This window comes from Danio rerio, chromosome 8, assembly GCF_049306965.1.
Source record: "Danio rerio strain Tuebingen ecotype United States chromosome 8, GRCz12tu, whole genome shotgun sequence".
NCBI classification, from domain to species: Eukaryota; Metazoa; Chordata; class Actinopteri; order Cypriniformes; family Danionidae; genus Danio; species Danio rerio.
This window is the reverse complement of record NC_133183.1, coordinates 17,074,234-17,099,143: the sequence shown is the minus strand read 5'-3', so window position 1 is coordinate 17,099,143 and position 24,910 is coordinate 17,074,234. Positions and strand designations below refer to the sequence as shown.

General features: G+C 36.2%; 1 protein-coding gene across 6 annotated transcripts in view; it reads left to right on the top strand.

Moving 5' to 3' along the window:
- agbl4 (AGBL carboxypeptidase 4) overlaps positions 1-24,910 on the top strand; it is a 685,205-nt gene extending 660,295 nt beyond the window's left edge. For 2 of the 6 annotated variants that reach the window (XR_012383709.1, XR_012383713.1), the window contains 3 exons: positions 20,768-20,864; positions 22,390-22,606; positions 24,296-24,910. Coding sequence is in view for 4 of the 6 variants with exons in the window: in XM_073909449.1 (XP_073765550.1) it covers positions 20,768-20,864; positions 22,390-22,483 (191 nt within the window). In the remaining 2 variants the exon portion in view is untranslated. Of the gene's footprint in view, positions 1-20,767; positions 20,865-22,389 lie in introns of all 6 variants that reach the window. The other 4 variants (XM_073909449.1, XM_073909451.1, XM_073909448.1 and 1 more) reach the window with 2 other exon arrangements.

Sequence of the window (24,910 nt, the reverse complement as noted above, 5' to 3'; positions counted from 1 at the left end):
TTAGAATTGCGATGACATTTACTGGTGTGGTGTTTAATCGACAAAACATGTTCAAGCTAAAGTTATAACTTTTGGGTAAAGAGTAGGATTAGGCTTAGTGCTAGACATCCTCGAAATGGCAAATGTTTCAGCGAGAAACTCACAATAATCTTGCCTCTGCCCTTTACATACTGACAGGTTAACAAGTCTTCTACGTCTTGTCATCAGAAAAAAGAGTGTGAGTGAAAAAAACCGCAGCGTGTTATGGCGACCGTGCCATTTTCTTTTTGTCCTTTAGGCTACAGACGGCTACTGAGAGAGCTGTTATCCCTAGGCTAAGCTATAAAAGTCCCACTCAATCAAGCACCGCCCTTCACTGTCAGCCGCTTCGGTTTGGTTCCGGCGAGCTTAAATGTTGCAGAGCTGTCTTGAGAATGAGCCGCACAATTTAAAGTGATCCAGCGCAAGCGCAGTGTCAGATCAGCCGGCTCAGTGGATACAGCTGCCTTAAACATCAGTCTTAGAGTTTTCTGAAGACAATTCGGTTGATCCTCAAGTTAGCTGCCAAAGACTGGCATGGGATCAGCTGAAAAACATCTTCAAAAGAAAGGTTCTTGAAGGCTCCATTTAGAACTTTTTAAGCATCAAATTTAATGGAAATGGGGAGGTAAATGATTATTAAATTATTCTCAAATGCAAAAAATGCTTAAAGAAAGATTCTCTAACATGTAAAAAATAATATAGTAAATACAATAATGATTAACTACCCTTTTCACTGTAAAACAAATCCTTTTTTTTTTTTAAGTTTTTAAGTTGAATCAAATTAATGTTGAGTCTATTGAACTTATTTTATGTTAAACTGACTTAAACAGCTTGCATAACTTATAAAATTAATTTAGAACATGATTGACTTAGTTAAATAAGTTGAAATAAATTAAATAAAAACATCATGACTAATTGATCTTATAATTTTTACAGTGTTGTTATGTTCGGGATGAAAACATCCACTGAATTAAGTGAAGTTTATTTCTAAACTAATTTCGAGAGGATCACGTGCTTATGATTGCTTGCAGCCGGTTCCGCATTATTCAATTTGTGATTCACTAATCAGACGATTCCTAAGTCACTATAAATGCCCTAAGTTCCATATTACAGCCTTATTGGTTTTGAAGAACCTCCCTTCCACCCCTGCTCCTCCTCCTTTCCTAGATCGGTGACACGGTGGCCCAGTGATTAGCACTGTTGCCTCACAGCAAGAACGTCACTGGTTCTAGTCCTTACCAAGCCAGCTGACATTTACACATTCTTCCTGTGCTCACGTGAGTTTCCCCCCGGGTCTCCAGGTTTCCTCCCACCATCCAAAAACATGCGACTTAAGTTAATTGACTAATCCAAATCAACACCATAGACAAGCTCCTAGTAAGTAGTTATCTCTTAAGAGCAATCACTATCTGTTCATTAGAAACTACAGCAGGGGAGTTCTCGAAATCTACCTGAGCTCAAACTTCCCTCTTGCCTTGAAAATGGAAGGGAGCCCTTGGCTCAAGGATCTTTTGAGTTTCGGGCTCTGACCCGGGACAGCATGCCCAACAAGCTGTATAATCAATCAACAGCTAAGTGTGAACTCTTGAAACTGTTGTAAAAATGCGTCAGATAATTTTTTTTTTTTCAAATGTTTTGCAGAAATTTGTTAATCAACCTCAGTACTGATCAAAACTACTTAATTGTTTAGAAGATTACAGTATTTTTACTCTTTAATTGCCAAATTGATAAATTATGTCGCTGATTTGGTTGAATAAAAAACACATAAAATTATGTATTTCAATGTAAGAAAAAATTGTTGACTGGATTTTTTTGTTACGTATTATCAAAGTCTTGACCATGTGAAACAATGTTGCCTTTGATGCATTGTTTTTGATTGATTTTCACTTTTATTTTCTCCCTAATTTACTGTTGGTGGCTGTTTTTGCCCCACTGACTACCATTATAACCAACATTGTTTATTACAAAACCATGACAACATATAATTATATATTTTTGTTTGTTGGTGGTTTTCACTATTAGGAAAAGGTACAATTTGCACTGTTGTTCATCAGTTGGCACTATTAACCTTTTAGCTGCCTGTGCAAAAAAAAAAAAAACTTTGTTTCTGGATTTTATATGGATTATAACAGCAAATTAAAGAGTGTGTTTGTGTGTCTGTGAGTGTGTGAGAGTGAAATTTGAGCACTTTCCTCGATGTGTCTGAGAAAATCAAAATATGAATCTCAGCTTTCAGAACGACATAGAGTAAACAAAAACAAAGACTGTATTTATGCACCATCAAATGTGGCTATATTGAAAGTCAATTAGGGCAAAACAGCGATCAACTGTAAATAGGAAAAAAAATTGAAACTGAAGCATCTAACAATGCATCAATGCCAATGTTGTTATTATTGCTCACATGTCCAAGACAGTGATAAAAGGTAAAAAATAAAATAAATAAATAAATCCAGTCTACAATTGCTTTTTATTTTGAAAATATGTCATTTTGTTGTGTGTTTTTCATTAAAATTAGTGGCATAATTTGTGAACTTGGCAATTAATAAGTTAAAATTCTGTAATTTTTAAAATCATTTAGTAGTTTTGAACAGGACTAAGGTTGAATAACAGATTTCTGCAAAAACATTGAAAACAAATATGTACCTGATGCCTTTTTACAGCAGTTTAATTCAGTGGATATTTCCATCCCTAACATAACAAAAGGGTTGTAAATACTATAATATATAAAGCATAAAGCACTTTACTATAGCGCAATTCAAAAACAATATAGTATTTACTATCAATTACTTAAGTATTTTCTATAAAATCAAAAATGTTTTAACCATTATTTTTAGGAGTGAATAACCTGATTTGTGTATAAAAAGCATAAGTGCCTTTTAAATACCAAATAATAGCATCGTATACACTCCAATGTCATTTGCATATAAAATGTAACTCTCACACTCAAACTAAGTAGGATGAGAGTATTTAAATCTGCCAGAAAATGTAGTTCTTGGTAACCTAAAAAACGAAAAAGCAAGAAAACAAAAATCAAACACATGCTTTAGAGAAGGCTTAAAGTGACTTGCCCATGCAAGACTTATTTCTGGATCAATGTCATTTGTTAGTCCTGAATCAACATTTGCTAACACATTGGAATGAGGTCTTTGTTGTTAACATTAGTAAGGCATTAGCTTACAACACAAACAATGGGCAAGTATATTTATATAGTATTTATTGTTCTTATTAAAATAAAAATCACCTTTTGAAATTGTGTTGAAAAGGGATTATTGAATGTTACATTTAAGATTTAGATAATGAAGTAACCAAACCTACATTTCTCAACCTTTCACATTTTGAGAATATGGTTTGCGACAAGGAGGTCTGATAGTTGTTGATACAGTTGTTAATACAGTTGTTGACAGTTGAAGATGAAAGGTTTATTTTTATTTTAATAGAGGTGTATAGAGACAATCAAGCATTGTTATTTGTGTGTTTTATGAAGGAAAAAAGCATGACAAAATATAAGCATGTCACTAATTTATTCTTAAATTCTGCTTTCTATATTTACTGATCCTTAATAGTTCCTTTTTTTTCAGTTTTCAGTGTCGTTAGTTTTTTTTTGTTTTGTTTTTTTTTTGTTATCTTGTAGTGTTAACAATTTTTTTTTAATCCAGCTTGGCTGTATTTAAATTGTTAAATTAGGAGCTGCTAGTAGCTTCACAAACAACAGAGTTTCAGAGAAGCTTCCTCAACACTGCGACACTCTTAATGCCTCATTAACTGTTCCTAATTTTTATGTGTAGCATGTCTGCAGCAGTGATAAATTAAGTTTTTAATTACTTACTATTAGGAACACTTAAAGGGACAGTTCACCCAGTGCTTTCTAGCTTTACTCACTGATGTTTAAAACCTGCATAATTTACTTACTGTAACTTCCATGGATCATAAATCACATACGGTAAACATAATATCAACATCAAATCAGAAGTGTCCAATGCTTTTTTAGATGCCACTGAAAATTGATGAAAAGTAAAAGTTTTCCTTATTTTTTATTCTTTTTTTTTCATTTATTTATGCATTTGAAGTGCATAATGAGACCTTGATCTTTCCTCCAACAACTTCTGATGTTAAAAATTTTGAAAAATTACTTTTATTGACATTTTTAATAGTTTAAAGCTATTGAATTTGTAATCAGCCATTCATATGGCAGCAACACAATGCATTTAGACATGGTCAAAACCATCTGCTGCAGTTCAAACTTAGCATCAGAATGGGGAAAAAAAGTGATTTAAGTGACTTTGATCATGGCATAGTTGTTGGTGCCGAGTGGGCTATGTTATTCATAAACGGCTGATCTACTAAGATTTTCACACACAACCGTCTTTAGGGTTTTCAGAGAATGGTCAGAAAAAGAGAAAATATCCAGTGAGTGGCAGTTCTGTGGGTGCAAATGCCTTGTTGATGCCAGAGGTCAGAGGTGAATGGCCAGACTGGTTTGAGCTGATAGAAAGGCAACAGTAACTGAAATAACCACTCGTTACAACCAAAATATGGAGAAGAGCATTTCTGAATACACAACACGTCAAACCTTGTGGCAGACGGGCTACAGCAGCAGAAGGCCACACCCGGTGCCACTCCTGTCAGCTAAGAACACTGAGGCTAGACGATTGTAAAACATCACCTTGTCTAATGAGTCTCGATTTTTGCTGTGACATTCATATAGGGTCAGAGTTTGGCGTCAACAAATTGAAAGCATAGATCAATCCTGCCTTTTATCAAAGGTTCAGGCTGGTGGTGGTGGTGTAATTGTTTAAGGGATATTTTCTTGGCACACTTTGGGCCCTTTAGTACCAATTGACTGTTCAATGCTACAGCCTACCTAAGTATTGTTGCTGACTATGTCCATCCATTTATGACCACAGTGTACCCATCTTCTGATGCCTACTTCCAGCAGGATAACATGCCAATGAGTTCACTGTACTCAAATGGCCTTCACAGTCACCAGAACTCAATCCAATAGAGCACCTTTGGGATGTGGTGGAATGGGAGATTTGTGGTGCTATCATGTCAATATGGACCAAAATCTCAGAGGAATATTTACAGTCCCTTATTGAATCTATGCCACAATGAATTAAGGCAGTTCTGAAGGCATAAGGAGGTCCAACCCGGTACTAGTAAGGTGTACCTAATAAAGTGGCCAGTAAGTGTACATATTATTTCTTATACAATATATTGTTTTAAACTACTAAAATGATGGAAAGTATTACTATGTTAAACTGCAATGTTGACATTTCAACATCAAAAGTAATCCAAGCAAATATCAAAGTCCCATTATGCAATTCATAAACCGGCTTTCTCATACAAATATCTAAACATTCATAAAATCAAGATACAATTAATCAACTTACAAAATAAAGCAATGAAGTCTAAAAACAGAACAAAATGAAGTGAGGTTATGCTTTAAATAAGAACAAATATCAGTCAAAGATATATTAAATGTTCTTTGTATGATGATAATGATATTTCATTTTGTCAGAGCTATCCCTGGAAAACTCTTTGGCCTCTTCTAAAAGAGCTGTTCTCTCAGCAGTCGTCAGTTCTCAATCAGATCATTGTTTTCTACTCTTTGGTTTGGATGGGCTAAGATGGATTCAGTGTTTTCCCAGTGTGAGTTAAGAAACTTCTAATGGTCATAAAGGAATGGATATGGTTCTCTCTGGCTCTCCGTCTGTGGAGTAGATTGTCTAGAGAGGTCATCAGATACGGCAGTGTTCTGGTCTTTGAGAGCTTTATGGCATGAAATGGATTTGATTGTGTGGGCGCAGCCGGATCCGGCCTGTGGCCAATCCAGCCACTGTACCTCTGCATTGCTCTTAAAGCCAATCCTTCATACCAGAGTGCTTATCTCAGCCCTTTAGCACCACCGCTCATGGTCATCTCCTTCCTATTAACACTACAACATGACCGTCTAATGGGAAAATGCTATCGAGTGCTCTGCCAAGATACATCATGCACATTGCAGACTTTCTAGATGCATGTGTGGCGTATTTGATTAAAGGCGTCATGTACTTATGAAGCATTATTCAGATTTCCTGCTCGGATTCCTGCCAAAGCACAAGTTTGTCCTTTAAAGCAGTTAACTTTGCTATCGCCCTACAGAGGCCGGACAAAAGGTCCTTATTGGGCGTTTGAGCAGCGGGGAGACAATGCCTGCATGCTTTATGTGCTCTTGTTTACTGTTTTAATTAGCATTGTTAATTGGCACTTTGTGACACCCCGGTGACAGGCCTGTCACTCCACTGTATTGATGCCACTCTTGTCCCTAATTTGTCTGCTTGTTAACACACGGCCGGCTCCAGACCAGGGTGCCTTGTTCCTTGTCATTGGGCCATCATTGTCCGTTTGTCTGTGTGGGAGCGTTAGCGTTAGCGGGATACACAAGCGGGTAAACAAATGATTTGTCAGGCCATGGAAACGTCCATCTCCGTCTCATCTCATCAGCCCCTTTGAGACCCGTCCTTGAGTCGCAACAAAGACGGTGATCGATCCAAACATCCGATGACATTAAAAACCTCACACGCACCAATGACATGGACTGCTTAACCCGTTTAAGCCCGCAGGAAACTCAAGCCTCAGAAGGCTCTGGAGCTCAATCTCTAAATACTTCTGGCTGGGTTTAGAGAGAGCCTTTGGAAATATAAGATTGATAATGTGTCAGAGGATAAACGACGTTTACTTGAGTAACTTTTTTGGCAAATTGTACTTTAAAAATGGATACTCACGTGCAAAAGATTTCAGAGATATTTCTTTAAATTACAGAAAATAAACAAAGCCAAAACTAAAAATACAGAACATTCTTTATGGTAAAAATTCATTAAATTGCAGTTTATTAATGTTGATAATTTGCATTTAAATTGAGAAAAAACAGAAAACATATTGTCAGAATAAAAAAAATGTATAATCTTTAAATTGTAAATTAAATAATCACAAATTGTTTGCTCCATATGTACAAGTTATTACTGTCATTTTACAGATTATAACTATAATGACACAGGTAATTACTGCCATTTTACGAATTATCACTGCAATTATACAGATTATTACTGTAATTTTACAAATTATTAGGGTAAATATATAATTTATTATTGTTGTTATACAGATTATTAATGTGATTTTAAAGTTTGTTACTGTAATTATACAGGTTAATAATGCAACTATACAAATAAATTCATGTGATTATAATGATTATTACTGCAATTATACATATTTTTACTGTAATTTTACAAATTATCACTGTAAATATATTCATTATTGTAATTATGCAGATTATTTCTTTGTGGAGTTTGTTCTCCCAGTGTTTGCGTGGGTTTCCTCCGGGTTCTCCGGTTTCCCACACAAGACCAAAGACCTGCAGTACAGGTGAATTGGGTAAGCTAAGTTGTCCTTAGTGTATGTGTGAGTAAGTGTGTGGTTTATTCCCAGTGATGGGTTGTGGATGGAAGAGCATCCGCTGCTTAAAACATATGCTGGATAAGTTGACGGTTCATTCCGCTGTGGCAACCCCAAAGGGACTTAACCAAAAAGAAAATGAATGAACGAATGAATATTCTGCAGGTTATGAATAAATAATGTAATTTATATAGTTTAATAAAACTGATAAGATTTTTAGAACCCCCCACCCCACCCCCAATTCCACAGTATTAATACAGTTAAATATTTTCATACTACAATATACTGTATAGCATTCATTAACAGTGTTATACTGTAAATGTAATACAGTAAACAACACAAAATCTTCACAGACCGCCAGTGAAGACCATACATTGAAGTAAATCAAACATGTTGCGAACATTCATAGGTTTGTGCAAGAAGTAAGGTTAGAATTATTGATGACTCAAATCAGGCAGTTCAGAATCAGTTTTTAAAGAAGACATGGCTCCACTTTAAACCTTTGTAAATCATTTGTTTATAAACATTTAATTTCCATGAAATCTAAAAAAAGCTTACTTGGTCTCCCTTAAAATTTAAAACCATGTCCTGAAATATGTACTTTCAGCTGAAAGAAAAATATCTCACCTCATTTTAGCATAATATACCTTACACCAGTGTGGTTCAAAAACACTATAATGTTTTAATGTGGGTTGTTCCATTACATTACAATCTGAAGCAGTTTTTCACTCATAATTGTGAAATTTAAGAACAGAACAGAAAGAGTGTTGTATGAATTGGCTACAGTGAGTCAGTTGAAACCAAATTTACAAATGCATCCTATTGTTGTCAGTGATGAAGATCATTAGTAACAATTCCATTCCCGTACTTTTATGTATACATTAATAAAGCTGTCTCTAAAATGTGAAAGTAGTTGTTTTTTTATGCTGCTATTAGTAAGATACAGAGTAAGATATAAGAGTAAGTACTCCTATACAGTATCTACAAAACTCCTAATTAGCTCTAAATTTCTAATGAATTAGATTTATTTGAATCAACCTACACTTAAAGTTGCACAATATGTTGCACAGTGTGAAATATTGTGCAGATGATTCGTACTAAGACATATCTGGGAAAAAAATCTGGGCAAATTAATATGTTAACTGAAGCCGCCAGACTTTTGCAACATGGTGTGAAGAGCCATGCTGAGATTTCAGAATTTCAAGCCTTTTGAACTGCTTTATTTTTATTCATGCGCATATTACATTTATTTAATTATGTAGATGATGTAAACATATGGAATGGTTATCTAATTTAAATGGAGATTTTATATTCTATGGTATTAAATGCTTTTAGCATATTTTTAGTGGCTGTAGTTTACTGCTAGATGTAAAAATGCTGAAATGTAGGCTAAAACAGACACAATCTGCCAGCTGCTGCTAAAGTTGAAAACACAGAACAATCACACACTGAATGATATACAACAGCTGGGACTTGTTTGTACAGGATCCACTGCTCTTGGGTGAATTTACACTGTGATCCATGGTGGATGGATGCTAAAACGGGACGAGAATTCTTTCAGCTGAGAAGTACATATTTTTGTTTTAAATTAAGTGTGGATGGGGGGGGGCAAATGTACTTTTTTAGATATCACCTTTCATGCAATGTAGCTGTTTGTGAACATAAATAGTTTTTAAAAAGTGTCAAAGTTATTGTCTTCTAAAAGGGAGCACTGTACAAATGTGGCGGCGCTATTGACGCGGGAAATAGACAGATTTAAAACTTCGGTAACACCTTACAATAAGGTTCATTAGTTAATGCATTTACTAACACACTGAAAAAAGTGTTGCATGCAGAACTGTTGCAAACAATTTATTTGTGTTGAATTTAAACAAACAAATTAAGTTTAATAATGTTCAACGTAATTTGTTTGTTTAAATTCAACAGAAATAAATTGTTTACAACCACTTAACGTAAAAAAAATTGAGTAAATCCAAGGAATCATCTCTGTATAATTTTTTTCAGTGCATGAACTAATTATGAACAACACTTGTACAGCATTTATTAATCATAATTGAACATTTACTAATGCATTATTAACATCCAAGTTCATGCTAGTTAACATTAGTTAATGCACCATGAGTTAACATGAACTAACAATGAACTACTGTATTTTCATTAACTAACGTTAACTAACATGAACAAATACAGTAGTAGATGTATTGTTTATTGTTTGTTCATGTTAGTAAATGCATTAATTAACATTAACTAATGAACCTTATTGTAAAGTGTTACCAAAACTTCAGTATCGGGACAACACTATTACAGACAAAACGAGGGTGTGCTACAGAGGACTGCAGTGTTTTATCTCTCACCGGGTTACATAGGCTAAAGCAGGGAAGCGTCCCCACAGTGTTTAACTGGTGCCATTAACTGAAGCCTAGGAGGACACTTAAGCGTATCACTGAGATTGTGATGTTGTTTGATGCTAAATTGCTTTTAATTGTTCAAATTAAACTGAACTGAATGATATTAAAGTGATGTTTACACCATTTCTGCATTTTGAAATTTTGGAAACAGCCAGAGGTTTGTAGTTCACAGCATGTTACTAACATGTTTACAGTGCTGGTTCTATACTTCCGGGTTTCTTCCCACCGCAGCCTCGTTTTGGTTATTTAAAATGGCTGCCGCGTGAAATAAGCGTATGTGCCTGTGAACAGCTCCTCCGGGTGTGGCAATGGGCATTCATCCTCTGCTATTTCTTCCTTATTTCTGCTGTCTTGAATCTCCATATGTCAATTGAAAACTTTGTGACTGTTAAATGACAGTCAGCTCACGTAAATCTGCAGTAGCCTGAACTTGTTTTTCGGTTCAAATAATGTACCAGGCTTTTCATTAGTCTATTAAGATGACCTTTTTTTTATTGCCTACCGAAATGCAGGTCAGTGCGTGGTTGAAATATTAATTTATTACTGTACGAATTGTGTACTTGTGTACTACAGTGTAACGAATTGGGATTTTAAAAGTAACAAAGTAGATTCCTCAGCTTAATTTGTACTCAGGTACAAGTAAAATTACATACTTAAAATTCTATTCATGAAAGTACAAATACCGCAAAAAAAAAATTTTACTTAATTACATTAACGTGAGTATTTGTAATTCGTTACTTTCACCACTGCTGTTATGAATGACAACAATACAAGTTTATTAACAAAATTATCTATTTTTTTGCATTGTTTGCTGAATTTACTAAACAAAACTAGCATAAGCATATTTTGTATTGTGAGTTTTATTGTGCTACTGAAAAAAGTGTTGCCTGCAGAACTGTTGCAAACAATTTATTTGTGTTAAATTTAACAAACAAATTCAATTGAATAATATTCAACTTAATTTGTTTGTTTAATTTCAGCCCAAATAGATTGTTTAAAACCACCTAACGTAAAAAAAAAGTAAATCCAAGAAATCATCTTTGAATAATTGTTTTCAGTGTCCTTCGCCTTATGGTGAATGCAGTAAAGAACTGTATTATCATCAATAACGTTACCTGTTTAGCACAAAAGGTCATAACACACAAAAAAGTAAAAATGAAATCTTACCTATGAAATGTTCTGCCTTTGTGCTTGGTTTTCTTTGTTTGCTCATTACTAGACCAGTACACAGCGCTAAAGTCCAGCATCTTCACGTAGAAACACTGTCTTGACTAGTACGGTTTAATGACATTTGTCCAGGGAGCACTGTACAAATGTGGCTGGGTATTGACGCATGCTCAGGGTCCCTATGCAATATCTAGTGTATATATCTATGGTCTCTGTCAATAAAATGGTGATGGGCGTGAATCCCCTAACTAGCTTATTCCAACGAGGTGCACTATTTGCACTTAGCCTAAATAAACACTTTAAAATCTGCATTTTCCCCCCTCGCAGAGGCCCCAAGTGCGCACGGGTCCCTGGGCCTGTGCCCATAATGCCCATTGGTTAATCTGGCCCTGATCCTTTACCTGGATCTGTTCCAGGACCACACAATTCACAAATTAAGCACTGTTTGTGATGCAGCAAGCCCAGAGACTGATGTGTATGAGTTTATATAAAATTCACTTTAATGTGAATATGACTAAAAAAGTCACAAGCAAATATTTTCTCAACTCAAATAAGTGGCAGCTTGGATCCAGAAACAGTATTCAATACCTCACAGATACGTCACAACTTAACAAGCGAATAGGCTTCTTCTCACAATGTCGAACTGTTTACTTCCAAACAAACTTTCAGCCATTTGTTAAGATTCCCAGCACATCCCGATGATTAACTGTGAAGCATAACTCTGCCTCACGATGTTTGCAGTCTGGCTTCTGTTTTCTGTGATCGTGACCACTTCACCACACGGGATGCCTAACCTTCATGTCTCATTATTATGCAACAGCCTCATGTGCCGTCCAGGTGGAGCTGTGGATGTTTTGGAAAAATCCGGCCCTCCGCAGGTCCACATCCCACGCTCCTGGCAGTCCCTCGCATCTCCCCCCTGCTTCCCAGGCATTCAGGTTGTTGCTGGACCATTGCCAGCAGCCAATCAGAGCGCAGGAGAGTCCCGCTCACAGCTGTGGTGCTGATGAAGTTCTTCTCCTCTTCCTCATCAGAGCCTCCATCACATATTTCCTGTTATAAATGGGTATAATGTGACATCACAAGTGGAGAGGCCATCTGCACTCGGCAGGGTCTCGGGTTATTTCTGTCAGGCCGCCACACACACGCACACACACACACATACACTCACACATGCTGGCTGGAAGAGTTGCTGTATGTCGAGGGAGAGCATGAAACTTTTTAGGAGGTCAAAGCAAAGATGTCATGGATGAGAGAGATTTGTGGAGGCTTTGGCGAAATGTTTTCTTTCGTCTGCCCAAATTGATAACACTAAAGGCCCAGCGGTTCTCAACTGGTGAACCAAAAATTTGTTGCCTGTCTGTTCTCATTACTTTTAAAATGACTCATTACTTTTAATGTTGTTGCCAAAAATATACTCATGCAGCAGGTACAGGGTTAAATTTTCAATTAAAGCATCATATTATTATTTTTATTATTATTATTATTATTATTATTATTATTATGATTATTATTATTATTTTGTATTATATGTTTTATATATCTCTCATAAAATCATTTAATTATTAATATTATTTAATCATTTTTCTGATTACTATTTTAGTGGTTAGCACAGTCACCTCACAGCAAGAAGGTCGCTGGCTCGAGTTCCAGCTGGGCTAGTGGACATTTCTGAATGGAGTTTGCTTGCTCTCCTCATGTTAGCATGGCTTTCCTTCGGGTGCTCCAGTTTCCCCCATAGTCCAAGGAGAAAGAAGAGCATCAAATAAAGGACAAAGCCGAAGGAGAATGAATGAATGAATTATTATTATTATTATTATTAATATCATTATTGTTATTATTATTATTATTATTATTATTATTATTATTATTGTTGTTATTATTAGTGACCCTAGACAACAAAACCAGTCATAATTGTCAAAAAACAACTTTTTTGATATCTGAGGGTTAAAAAAAATACAAACAATTACCTTTACAGTGGTTACAATTAAGTGCTTAGCAATTTGGAGAACTGATCAAAAAATGTTTAAGTGACCTTTTATGATTAGCTTTTTTTGATATATTTACAGTTGGAAATATTTAAAATATGAAAATATAATGTAATAAAATTACAAAAAATATATAAATATATATTCATGAAGCATGATCTTTACCTAATATTTGAAAGATTTTTGACATAAAAATAAAATTAAATAATTTTGTTTAGAGAGATCCAAAAAAATATATATATTTTGGTTATTGGCAAAAATATACACAACAGGGTCCAGCGTCAAAATTTCAAATAAATAAAAATGTAAAATAAAAGGGTCATATTATTCTTATTATTATATATTTGATATATAATCGACCTCGTGCACACCTCCCACCAGTGCCGATATACAGCCATATAGCACTACTACTATATATTGCTCATATGTGTGTGTGTGTGTGTATATATATATATATATATATATATATATATATATATATATATATATATATATATATATATATATATATATATGTATATATATATATATATATATATATGTATATATATATATATATATATATGTATATATATATATATATATATATATATATATATATATATATATATGTATATATATATATATATATATATATATATATATATATATATATATATATATATATATATATAATCATAATATTGTTTTAATTATTTATGCTACATGTCATATTACACAATATTATTTTAAATGTTTATTTTAATTATTTTCAGCTTAGTCCCTTTATCAACTAGGGGTCACCATAGCGGAATGAACAGTCAACTTATTCGGCATATGTTTTACCCAGTGGATGCCCTTCCAGCCGCAACCCAACTCTGGGAAACACCCATAAACTTGCATTCACACACATACATATATATTCTTATTAACACATATACTACAATTTGTTGAGTCACCTTCATGCAAAACCTGTTGAGCATCACTGAACTCTGCATTCCCTTCATACTCTTTTACTCTTTTTTCCAATCAATATGGCGCACTTCAGATACATAACAGAAATGTCATGTCAGGTCATGCCACATGTCATCCTTTTCAACACAAAAGCGTGCCACGTTCCCTGTCCCGACATTCCAAAAATAGCTGTTTGTTTTTGGAGGGCTGCGGTGTTCTGCAGCCCCGGCCAGATGGGGTGTGAAGACAGGGGCTGGAGTCATGGAGAGAGTTGCCATCAGCCCGCTGGGTGAGGGATGAAGCCCAGAATGAGTCTGAACACCGCAGCCGCTGTCAAGGCCATAGAGAGCGAACGCCTGGATCCCGGAGCCCAAATGAAGGTTTTAAACGCAGACGCTTTGACCTCGCTGCTAATCAAGGTCATGCTGTTTACTTCACTGACAAATGCTCGTATTATACACACGCTTATGAATTACAGAGTAGTGCACGAGCCGAAAATGGATTGAATTGTCATTTAGGATGTTAAAATGCAAGTGCCATTTACATGCATGAGACATGACAGAAAGTCTTCTGGTTGGTGCGCTCCCGTCAAGAAGGGATTGTTTATGAGTTAACGGCTTTGGATAATAGGATTCCAGCCGCGGACTCAGGATTTATGTGGCCGGGGAGATTTTTGACCGTTGGAAGAAATTGGAAAAATAAAAATAAAAAACGACTGAATGGCTATGCACCTTGTTTTTCTTCCAGGGCTCTTGTTTCACTCCAACAGCCCCTGACAGTCAGACATGTCATCTCGGAGCATCGGTAAAGAGGCTGACAGCCAAATGTGAAAAATAACACCTCTGTGTTCATTCGTCAACAGCGTCCGGCCTCAGTTAAGCACAACACACAGCTGGAGAAAGCCTTTCCTCATCAGATCATGATGGAGCGTCCATTCGGAGCCAGTGTCCTACAACATAGACATCCATCAGAGGCTGATCTATATTACACGATCGTGCTATTATATCAAATCTTCAAATATGGTTTAAAGACGTATCTGTAGGTCACCTATAAAATGAAGATTCTGTCATTGGTTACTCACTTTGTGGTAAACCTCTATGGCTTGCTTTCATTCTTCTGCAGAACACAAAAGAAGAATGTAATGCAGCTTTCACACGTAAAACAAAAATATGCAAATGTATTTGTAGGACTTCTGCATCTAAATGTATTGTTTTAATAGTGGGCTGCTGAATGCATCTGATGTACATTTTGAGGTGTAGGATTATTTTTCTGAAAATTCACAGCTGAAATTGTTTCTGATCAAATGAGTTTCACTTTTGCAAATTATTTCAGTCATACTACAGAAAGAAGTCAAAAGACACTACACTTTACCAATTGCTGGGTTGTTTTAAAACAAATTTGGGCAAATACAAATTTAAGATGGATTTAACCGACCAATGGGTTTAATTCAACAATTGGGTTGGCCATATTTTACCCTTATTTGTGTTGAAGCAACCAATTTCTTTACCAAGGGTTTTTTACATATAAAAATATGATATAAATAACAAACTTTTCCAATGTTTTTCCCACAATTTTTTTTTTATAAAATGTTGGTAAATCAGAGTAATATTCTAGCCGGCAGCTAGCTCTCTTGCATGGTCGCCCACTGAAGCTAAGCAGGACTGTGCCTGTTCAGTTCCTGAATGTGAGACCACATGGGAAAGCTAGGTTGCTGCCTAGCACTATATAAATATAAAAAAAATATTATTCTTGGACTTAGTTAAAGGGATAGTTCACCCAAAAATGAAAATTCTGTTCTCAGTTACTCACCATTGATTTTCTCCAAACCAGAGATGCGTTTTTGAAAAGAATCGCTAGCCAACTAAGTTCACAAGTTCCGTTGTTATAAACAGTTTATTGATCTGGCGTTTCCCAAATTTGTTGTTTCAACAAACATTCGCAAACTGCGTCACAAACATAGTTTAGAATAGAATACATAGTTCCTGGCTGTGTTCTGTTGTGTCCCAGTTATTCCCCTTTGCCCTATTCGTTTAGCACATTCTGACATTTAAATTTGGAATGATTTTTTTTTTAAAGCATTAAGGTCATCTCTCTTAGCTGTTATTTGCTTTCAAAGTATTTTTAAAGTTCAGTTTTAGTGATCTTCATGTTTACAATTGTGCTCCCTTCGTAGTGCACTTCGAAAACATTGTCATTTTGAACAGAGCCATGTGACAGTATTTAAAAGCTGAATTTAAATCTCCAAAGCTTGTGAAAACAAAAAAACACAGCATACATTAATCGTTTAAATTTCTAGCATTTATTTATTTGTTTATAAAATTATAAACATCTTTTTACCAAAACTAATATTGTTTTTTTTATGTGTAAAAAATTTGCACAAAGAAATGATGGGGTTCTTCTCTAAATAATTTGTTACTCCACCCTGTTTAGAGCATTATTATGGACGTTTTACGTTTTAACTAATGTGGTTCAAATTAGAGATCTGCGCGGGACTAAATTTTGAATCCCGCCCCCACCAGGTTTTAGCCCGAACCCCACCACATTTGTTGTTCAGCATTTGTTGTCCCGCCCCGCTGCGTTTTCTACCCGCCGCACCCGTTCCCGCTAACGAGCGGGGGAGAACAAAACTGAAAACCACCCAGCTATACAGAGTCCAGACAGCCTATACCAAGCTGTCTGTATAAACACACACACATATACACACACACACAGACAGCACAAAGCTCTCTCTCTCTCTCTCTCTCTCTCTCATTCACTCACACAAACACACACAGCAGCAAACAAGCAAAACACAGCATCATGCTGTCTCATTCACACACATACATACGCGTGCTCGCTCAGGAGTCGGGAGTGATATTGTTAGACCACCTGCTCCCGTCCAAAATTAAACCAGTAACAATGAATCTGCGCCAGAGAAACTACGGGTTTAGGGAAACACTCGTCACTACATTGTTCTTTTCCCAAACGATGCATTGTACTAGTTTAGCCACAAGTAGCGTTGTTGTTTGAGAAATGCACCCCAGTTTGACTTTAAAAATACCAGTAAATTATTTTAAATAAGATATTTTGAAGAATGTTTGAAACCTGTAAAATATACCTGCCAAAATTACCTCTTTAAAGTTCAGCAAAAAAAAGAGAAACTTATAATGCTTTGAATTAACTTAAGGTAGTGAGTATATTTTTATTTTTGGGTGAAGTATCCCTTTAAAGTCTCAATGAACGGAAGCTGTTAGCATTATTTGTTTTTGTATTGTGACGCAGTTCCTAGAGAAACTGAATTTTAAATGAGTGGGCGTGGCTTGTTTATTTCTACTGCGAGCTGAATGGACATAGTAAAGTAGAAGTACTCACCATTTCTGTTTGTTGTCAAAACTGACAGTTGGAGGGGCGTGGTTAAATATGTTAGCCACTCCCATTACCGCAACATCATGTAATCTGCTAATAAAACTGAAGACAAACAAGTGCATTTTCAGATTTCAATTAAAATTTATAAGGGCTAACAGTTTTTTTTTTCCTTAATGAAATGCACAGATGAATTGTTCACCACAAAACTGGCAATGTGAGCTTACTAAATCAGTATGGTTAGTTTTGATTTCTTGGGATCTTTAAGAAGACAAATTATCTTAAAGAGCCCATATTATACATGAAATAGGGTTAAATCTTGGTTGTAAGGGTCTCCAACAACAGTCTAATATGCATGCAAAGTCAAAAAACACTTTCATGGTCTTATAATCTGCATTTATTTTTACCTAATTATCCCAGCGACTCCTGTATGAATCGTCCAGTGATTCATTTGTTCCCAAACCCCTCCTTAGCGCGAAGCTAATCTGCGCTGATTGGACCGATGACAGTCTGTCACGATTGGTCGACTGCCTTCAGTCAGAGAATGAAATGCCCAACAGCTAATCAGCAATATAAAAGTAATCACAGTTCATACGCGCTCCATAGTGTAGGCGTGGATTTTAGCTGCCACACACACACACACACACACACAAACACACACACACCTCTGGACGACAACGCTCCCGCTTCCGCCCGCACCCGCCAGGTTTTAGCCTGAACCCGACCGCTCCCGCTTATATTTAGAATTTCTTGTCCCGGTGCCCGAACCGCCCCGTTTTCTGCCCGCCGCGCCCGATCCCGCTAAAGAGCGGAGGAGAACATAACCGAAAATCACCCAGCTAAACAGTCCAGAGACAGCCAGACAGAGCTCTCTCTCTCTCTCTCTCTCTCTCTCTCTCTCTCTCATACGCGCGCACTAACACATACACACAAGCGCCAAGCAGACACACAGGCAGGCAAAGCTCTGTCTCATTCATATGATGATAGCCAGTTAACCTGATACAGTACACGCGGTTACAAGTAACAAATCACAACTAAATACATTTGCAAGCTAGAGTCAACGAGGCAACTTTAATCGCACGTACTTACACTTGAGAAATGGAGGAAGAAACTCATCCTGACGTCCATTAGTAAGTTACTCTTTACTGATCCTTACTTTAACAAACGCAGATGAAGTATTCTTTGTAGCCTGTAGTTTCCAGAAGTTTCCAACTGCTTGGTTATAATGCTGAGGTTTCATCTCTGGGTAGAGAATCGATAATGTCCATCTGCAGTGTGACTTCAATCGACCGGCATGTTTGTGTGCGTGTGTTTGTGGGTGTATGTGTGTGTGTGTGTGTCTGGGTTTCTGCGTCAGAGGGAGGGGCCTCAGGTTTGAAATCTCCCGGGTTTGCGCGTGCACGTGAATAACTTGGTTTCGTTCGTACGTCATGGCGAAACACCTAATGAATCGGTATCAAGGCGACTCGTTTGAAGCACTATGAGTCGACTCTTTTATAGATGAATCAACCGTTTTAAACACTGTATTCTTACAGATTTAAGCCTTAGCTGGATACTTCACTTCACTTAGAGCTGTGTTACACACTACATGGAGGGGAATTTTCAAAAACCCATAATATGGGCTCTTTAAAAATGTACTTTAAAATATTACTCTTAAAATTTTATTGAATGTGAATTGGACAAAATCTGACAAATGTCTTAAAGTAAACATCATTTAGATGTGGTATCAAAAAAAAATTCAGGACTGTTGGATTATTGGAAAAATAATACACACTGCATGTTACTACATCACATGTGCATTATTTTCTGATAAATCAATGAAATGTAGTCAATTATCCTTTACATAATCAGCACAACTGTGAACGTATCATTGAGTCAGTCTAATTTGGGAATTAATAACTCAGACCACTTTTGTGAGCCAGATCGACCGGAAAGATTTGGCTCAAAACAATGATTTGTTTAATTGGACATCATCAGCTTTTATGTATTGCCAAAAGAAGCTCGGAAAGATGTTCAGTTCAGTCTGTTCCTTCATGGCCAGATTACTGTATGGCATCAGAGGAGTCGTATGAACTACTTTTACCATACTTCTATGACGCATTTGCATATTTTTTTTTTAAGCTTGAACGCTCCAGTTTCCATTATTTGAAGTTGCATGTGGGAAAAAATGGCCTGTACATTCTTTGAAATGTCCTTTTTTGTTTGTGTGTGTGTGTGTCTGCCACAGAAGAAACACAGCCGGGTTTGGAACGACATGAGGGTGAGCAAATGATGACAGAATTTTCATTTGTGGATGAACTATTCCTTTAGGTGAAAAGAAAATGATTTCCGTTTAACGCTGGCCTGGCTGGTGCTTGCTGGAGTTAAACGGCTCCCACTCTTTCAGCTGCATTGTAAGTGCCCTCACAGCTCTTTGATGCAGTGCTTTTGGTAATTGATGTGCTCTGTAACGTGGGCATGGTGGAAGAAAGGCTTGTGTGTGTGTGAGGGGGGGGGGGGGGGGTTGTGGAGTAGATGCATGAATTTAAATAAAGCTCCGGCTGTAAGTAACTGCAGGAATGAGATGCATTTTTTTTTCTTTTGGCTGAGTTGACTGAGAGGCGTTTGATTTATCCTCACGAGGAGCTGAGCGCTGGCTCGCCTGTCCCGCTTATTTACTCTCCGCATTGCTCTGCTGGGTATTGGCCAGTTATTTACTGCAAATGGTCGCGCTGGTACGAGATGGGAGAAAATCGGGCTCTTATTTATTTATTTATTTTTCAATTAAAAGTGGCATGTCAGAAGAGAGATTTAAAGGTTCCGAGGGATCTGATGTTCTAACCGTGCTGGGGCCGACGAGGCATTCCAATATTGCTTTGTTGTCTTCTGTCTCTTTAGGAATAAAAAGACACGCTGCTGGAGTGGACAAACTATCTGACTCTAAAAAATGGAGCACAGTTTTTTACCATTGACTGTAAAAGAGACAAAACACCAATGTCAATGTTACTACTCTAAACCCGAAAATGTGCTCTAGCAACAGATGCTAGAGGTCATGGACTTTAACCTTCTTGTTAGAGCCACCAACTCTCATGTGGAGGGTTGCCAGTTCGATCCCAGCTCAGAGCGGGTTGAGTAGTGTAGGACTGGTGGGGTTGCATTGGTGCCGTGACCCTAATGGGAGTGAGGTTTTGGGTGTAAGTGTAACAGAGGCCAGCTAGTAAAGTGCTGTTTAGTTAAACCTCACTCTTTTGAACCCAAAAAAGTGCTATATCAACAGACACTAGAGGCCATGGTCTTTAGCCTCCTTGTTAGCGCAACAGACTCCCATGCGGAGAGTTGTCAGTACAATCCCAGGTCAGAGCGGGTTGAGTGGTGTTGGACTGGTTTGGTCACACAAGCAAAACAATGAGGGTTTGAAAACTTACATTCACAACTTAGAGATTGGTGCAGATGTTCAATAATACAGTATCTGGAAGTTTCCTTAATCTCCACCTGTAGACATGAAGTTGGGGAGAAATGTGGCTCGGACGTTCCTGGATTACTACAAACTGAACAACCTGATAGATGAAAGCAAGACCAGCGGACACATTAACAGGTGCGTAATGCAATTTCAGTAACAGAGACAATCTTGGTTTTGGTTTTCACATACATTATTCCATTTTCACCATTTTCTTTCTAGTTTTAGGTTGATATAATTGTACATTTCACCAATTTAATTGTGAGCTTATCATTAATTCAGAACCTCTACATTTCTGTCACAAACCACAAGGCCTAGGCCCATTCCAGTTTTTTTTACCCCCACCCATTCCCCTTGCCCCTTAAAACAGAGTGTGAAGGGGAAGGACTTCAAAAGTTACCCCTAATGAGACACCAGTACAACACCCGCACATGTCATAATGTCATTGCGAGCTTGTACTTCATATGAGATCGAAAATGGCAACTGCTGTAGTTATTCCTGTTGCATTATTTTTTGGGTATTTGTCTTCAGGAAATCACTGAAGACAACGAAACCATGTTAACATAACCGTATAATGTGGCAAAAAGTTTGTAACTGTACTGTGCATTTACACTCTGGCCATATCAATCAATGTAAACAAAAGAAAACAACATTAACATTGCAGCAGACACTGTAAAAAGGTCATTCCCGGCCACTAGACATTTCTGACAGGGTATTGAGTGTCATCGAGTGACAGATGTGAAAGTTTGTTATGGGACTACATAAAGGAGTTATTAATATGTATTATATATAGAAAAGAAATTTATATTTTTTAAAGCATGACGGTAAAACATGAACGCGGTTATAAATGTATTAAAACATGTGCTTGTTTATTGTAAAAATTCTTAATAACGCCAAAATATACTAATTTGTGCATCTCCTGACTTGTGGTTGCAGCCATGCTGCTGTTGTAGATGGTTTATTTTGGGAAATTGTCATACCACATGGTTTCTAGTGTGGTCCTGAAAATTGTTTTGAGGGCTATCTAGCCCTTCCCCTTTGCAAAGTAAAGAGGGGGGGGGGGGGGCTCTGCGCCTGCTGACAGGGGAACCTCAGCCAATGAGGGCAGAGGGGCAGGGGCTCTATCCACCGGGCCCCCTATGCAAGGCCCTGCAGCTAGATATGAGGAAATATGAAAATTTGATATGATAACTTATAACTTTTTTTTAAAGTCTAAAACTGTAATAATATCCAAACTGTTGTGTCATGCGTGTCTTCAAAACTTTGACTACGCCATTATATGTATTTCTACTATTTATACTCTGAGAATTACCTACTGCAGTACAATAGTAATAGGATTATAGTTCTATCACAATGTAGTGCAACGACAGACACTGAAACCACCACAGGCAACATCACACTTTAGAATGTGTGCAGAAAAAGCCAAGCCATTAATATATAAACAGACACAGACACAGACTTCAAATTGAAATGCACTTGTCCACATCTCTATTTGATTATCCATACAGATTTATTCATCCAGGATTTCCATGTTACGGTAGATTCCATTTTGATCACTGAATTCCATCAGCCTTTTCCACATCTAAAAAAGCATTGGTTCATCTTACCTCGAACTCCTGATTCTGACATAACTCATCTAATAAACATGTTTCATGTCTTTTAGCACTTTCGATGGAACATCCGCCAGTCATCAAGGAAACAAAAGTGGAAACGGAAAGGTGAAAAGCGACAGAAAACATGGAGCCAGGGATTTCTGAAAGCACAGAGAACATCACTAAGCATTATGGCAAGCCGTTTTGACATTTAATCAATAGCTCGTACTAGTAGCTATTTCATGTTACTAGTACTTATTTTTTAGATACTAGTGTCTTTTCCATTAAGTACTAGTGTTTATTCATTAGATACTAGTGCCTATTCTTTAGATACTTGTGCTTTTTTTAATTATACTAGTGCTTACTCATTAGACACTAGTTATTTTTTATTAGACACTAGTACTCATTCACTAGATACTAGTTACTATTAAATAAATACTAGTACTTTTGTTTTAGATACCAGTACTTATTCATTAGATACTAGCACAGGGGTGGGCAAACTTGGTCCTAGAAAGTTGTTGTCTTGCATAGTTTAGCTGCAACACTGATCAAACTCACCTGAACATGCTAATTAGTGTCTTCAAGATCACTAGAAATCTAGGTGTGTGTGATTAGGGTTGGAGCTAAACTGTCCAGGACAGCGGCCCTCCAGGATCGAGTTTGCCCACCCCTGTACTAGCATCTATTTATTAGTAGTACTTATTCATACTTATTAAATAGTCACTAGTTCTTATTTATTAGATACTAGTACTTATTTTTATAGTGACTAGTAAATATTCTGTTATTACTAGTAACAAATTTAAAATTCTTCCATTGATCTCTATGGGATCTGTCATTGAGATATCAACTATTCAATTTTGACTAGTATGTGTTCCAGATGGGACTAGTACATATATTTTTGTACAAGTAGTTAATCACTCGGTACTTGTACCGTTTAATTACTTTTAGATACTAGTATCTATTTAATAGATATATTGCTTATTAATTAGATAGGGGTACTTATTAAATAGATATTAGTACTTATGAATTAGATACTACAACATATTTTTTAAAGATAATACTAGTACTTGTTTGAAATGTTACTAGGAAATATTTTTATTTTACTAGTAAAATATTTAATTGAACTCTACTCTTTCATTTGGACTAGTCATAACATAAGACGGGTAAGCAAGCAGAACAGACCTGTAAATAAGAATTGTTACTAGTTATAATTATAAAAGATACTAGTGTCTAATACATAAATACTAGTACTAATGAATAACTACTAGTATATATTTAATAGATACTAGTATAAATTAAATAAGCAGTATCTAACGAATAAGTACTAGTATGAATAACTAATGAATAACTGGTATATATTTAATAGATACTAGTATAAATTAAATAAGTAGTACCTAATGAATAAGTACTAGTATCTAATACATAAGTACTTGTACATAATAATATGTTCTAGTCTAAGCTGGAATTCATGGTCAAAGCTGAATAGTTGATATCTCAATGACAGATCCCATAAATCAATGTAAAAAAATAATTTGTTACTAGGAACAACAGAATAGTTACTAGTCACTATTAAAATAAGTACTAGTGTCTAATACATGAGTACTAGTATCTATTAAATACGTAACAGTACTAGCATCTAATGATTACCTACTAGTCCATAAAAATATGTAATAGTACCAGTTGTAATATGTATTAGTTAAAGTTGAATAGTTGATTTCTCAATGACAGATCCCATAGAAATCCATATAAAAAAATGTATTTGTTACTAGTAACAGCAGAATAGTTACTGGTCTCAATAAAGTTATGGTATCAAATAAGAACTAGTGTCTATTGAATAAGCACTAGTACCTAATGAATAAGTATATATCTATTTACTATATCTAATGAATGAGCACTAGTATGTAATAAAAAAATGACTAGTGTCTAATGGGTTAGCACTAGTATATTTAAAAAATAGCACTAGCATCTAAAGAATAGGCACTAGTGTCTAACGAATGAGCAGTAGTATCTAATTAATAAGTACTAGTACTTGGAAAAGAAACTAGAATCTAAAGAGAAAAAAAAACTAGTAACATGAAAATAGCTACCAGTACAGGCGATTAGATGTCAAAACTGCCTGCCATAAAGCATCACGGCCCTCGGTGAGACATTGTGAACTACAGTCCACTGCAAATTACTATTCCATATCAGCCCACAGCAATCCAGCAGATATTTGTTGTCTAAGTTTTTATGTGATGATAGGACTCAACGACTGTGAATAAGTCTTTGCTATTAATTCTCACTTGTGAGATATTGCACACAGAAAGCATCAACTGTAAATTATCCCACGGCTGCATTTATTGCTTTTTCAGTGCTTTGTTGAATACCAACTACTTTCTTTGCCTTGTTTTTGGAGCTGCGTATTATCAGTACAGAAATTGCATTTGACTCAGCTGTGCTCGTTCTGATAAAGTGATTACTTTTATGAATTCTTCAGTTGTTCATTTAAATCGGAATGCTTGAAAATTGCTTAAATGTAAGCAATTGACCTGTAATGTTTTCATTATATTTATGCTTTGTGTTCATAATAAACTGTTTGGTTTTTAAAAAAAA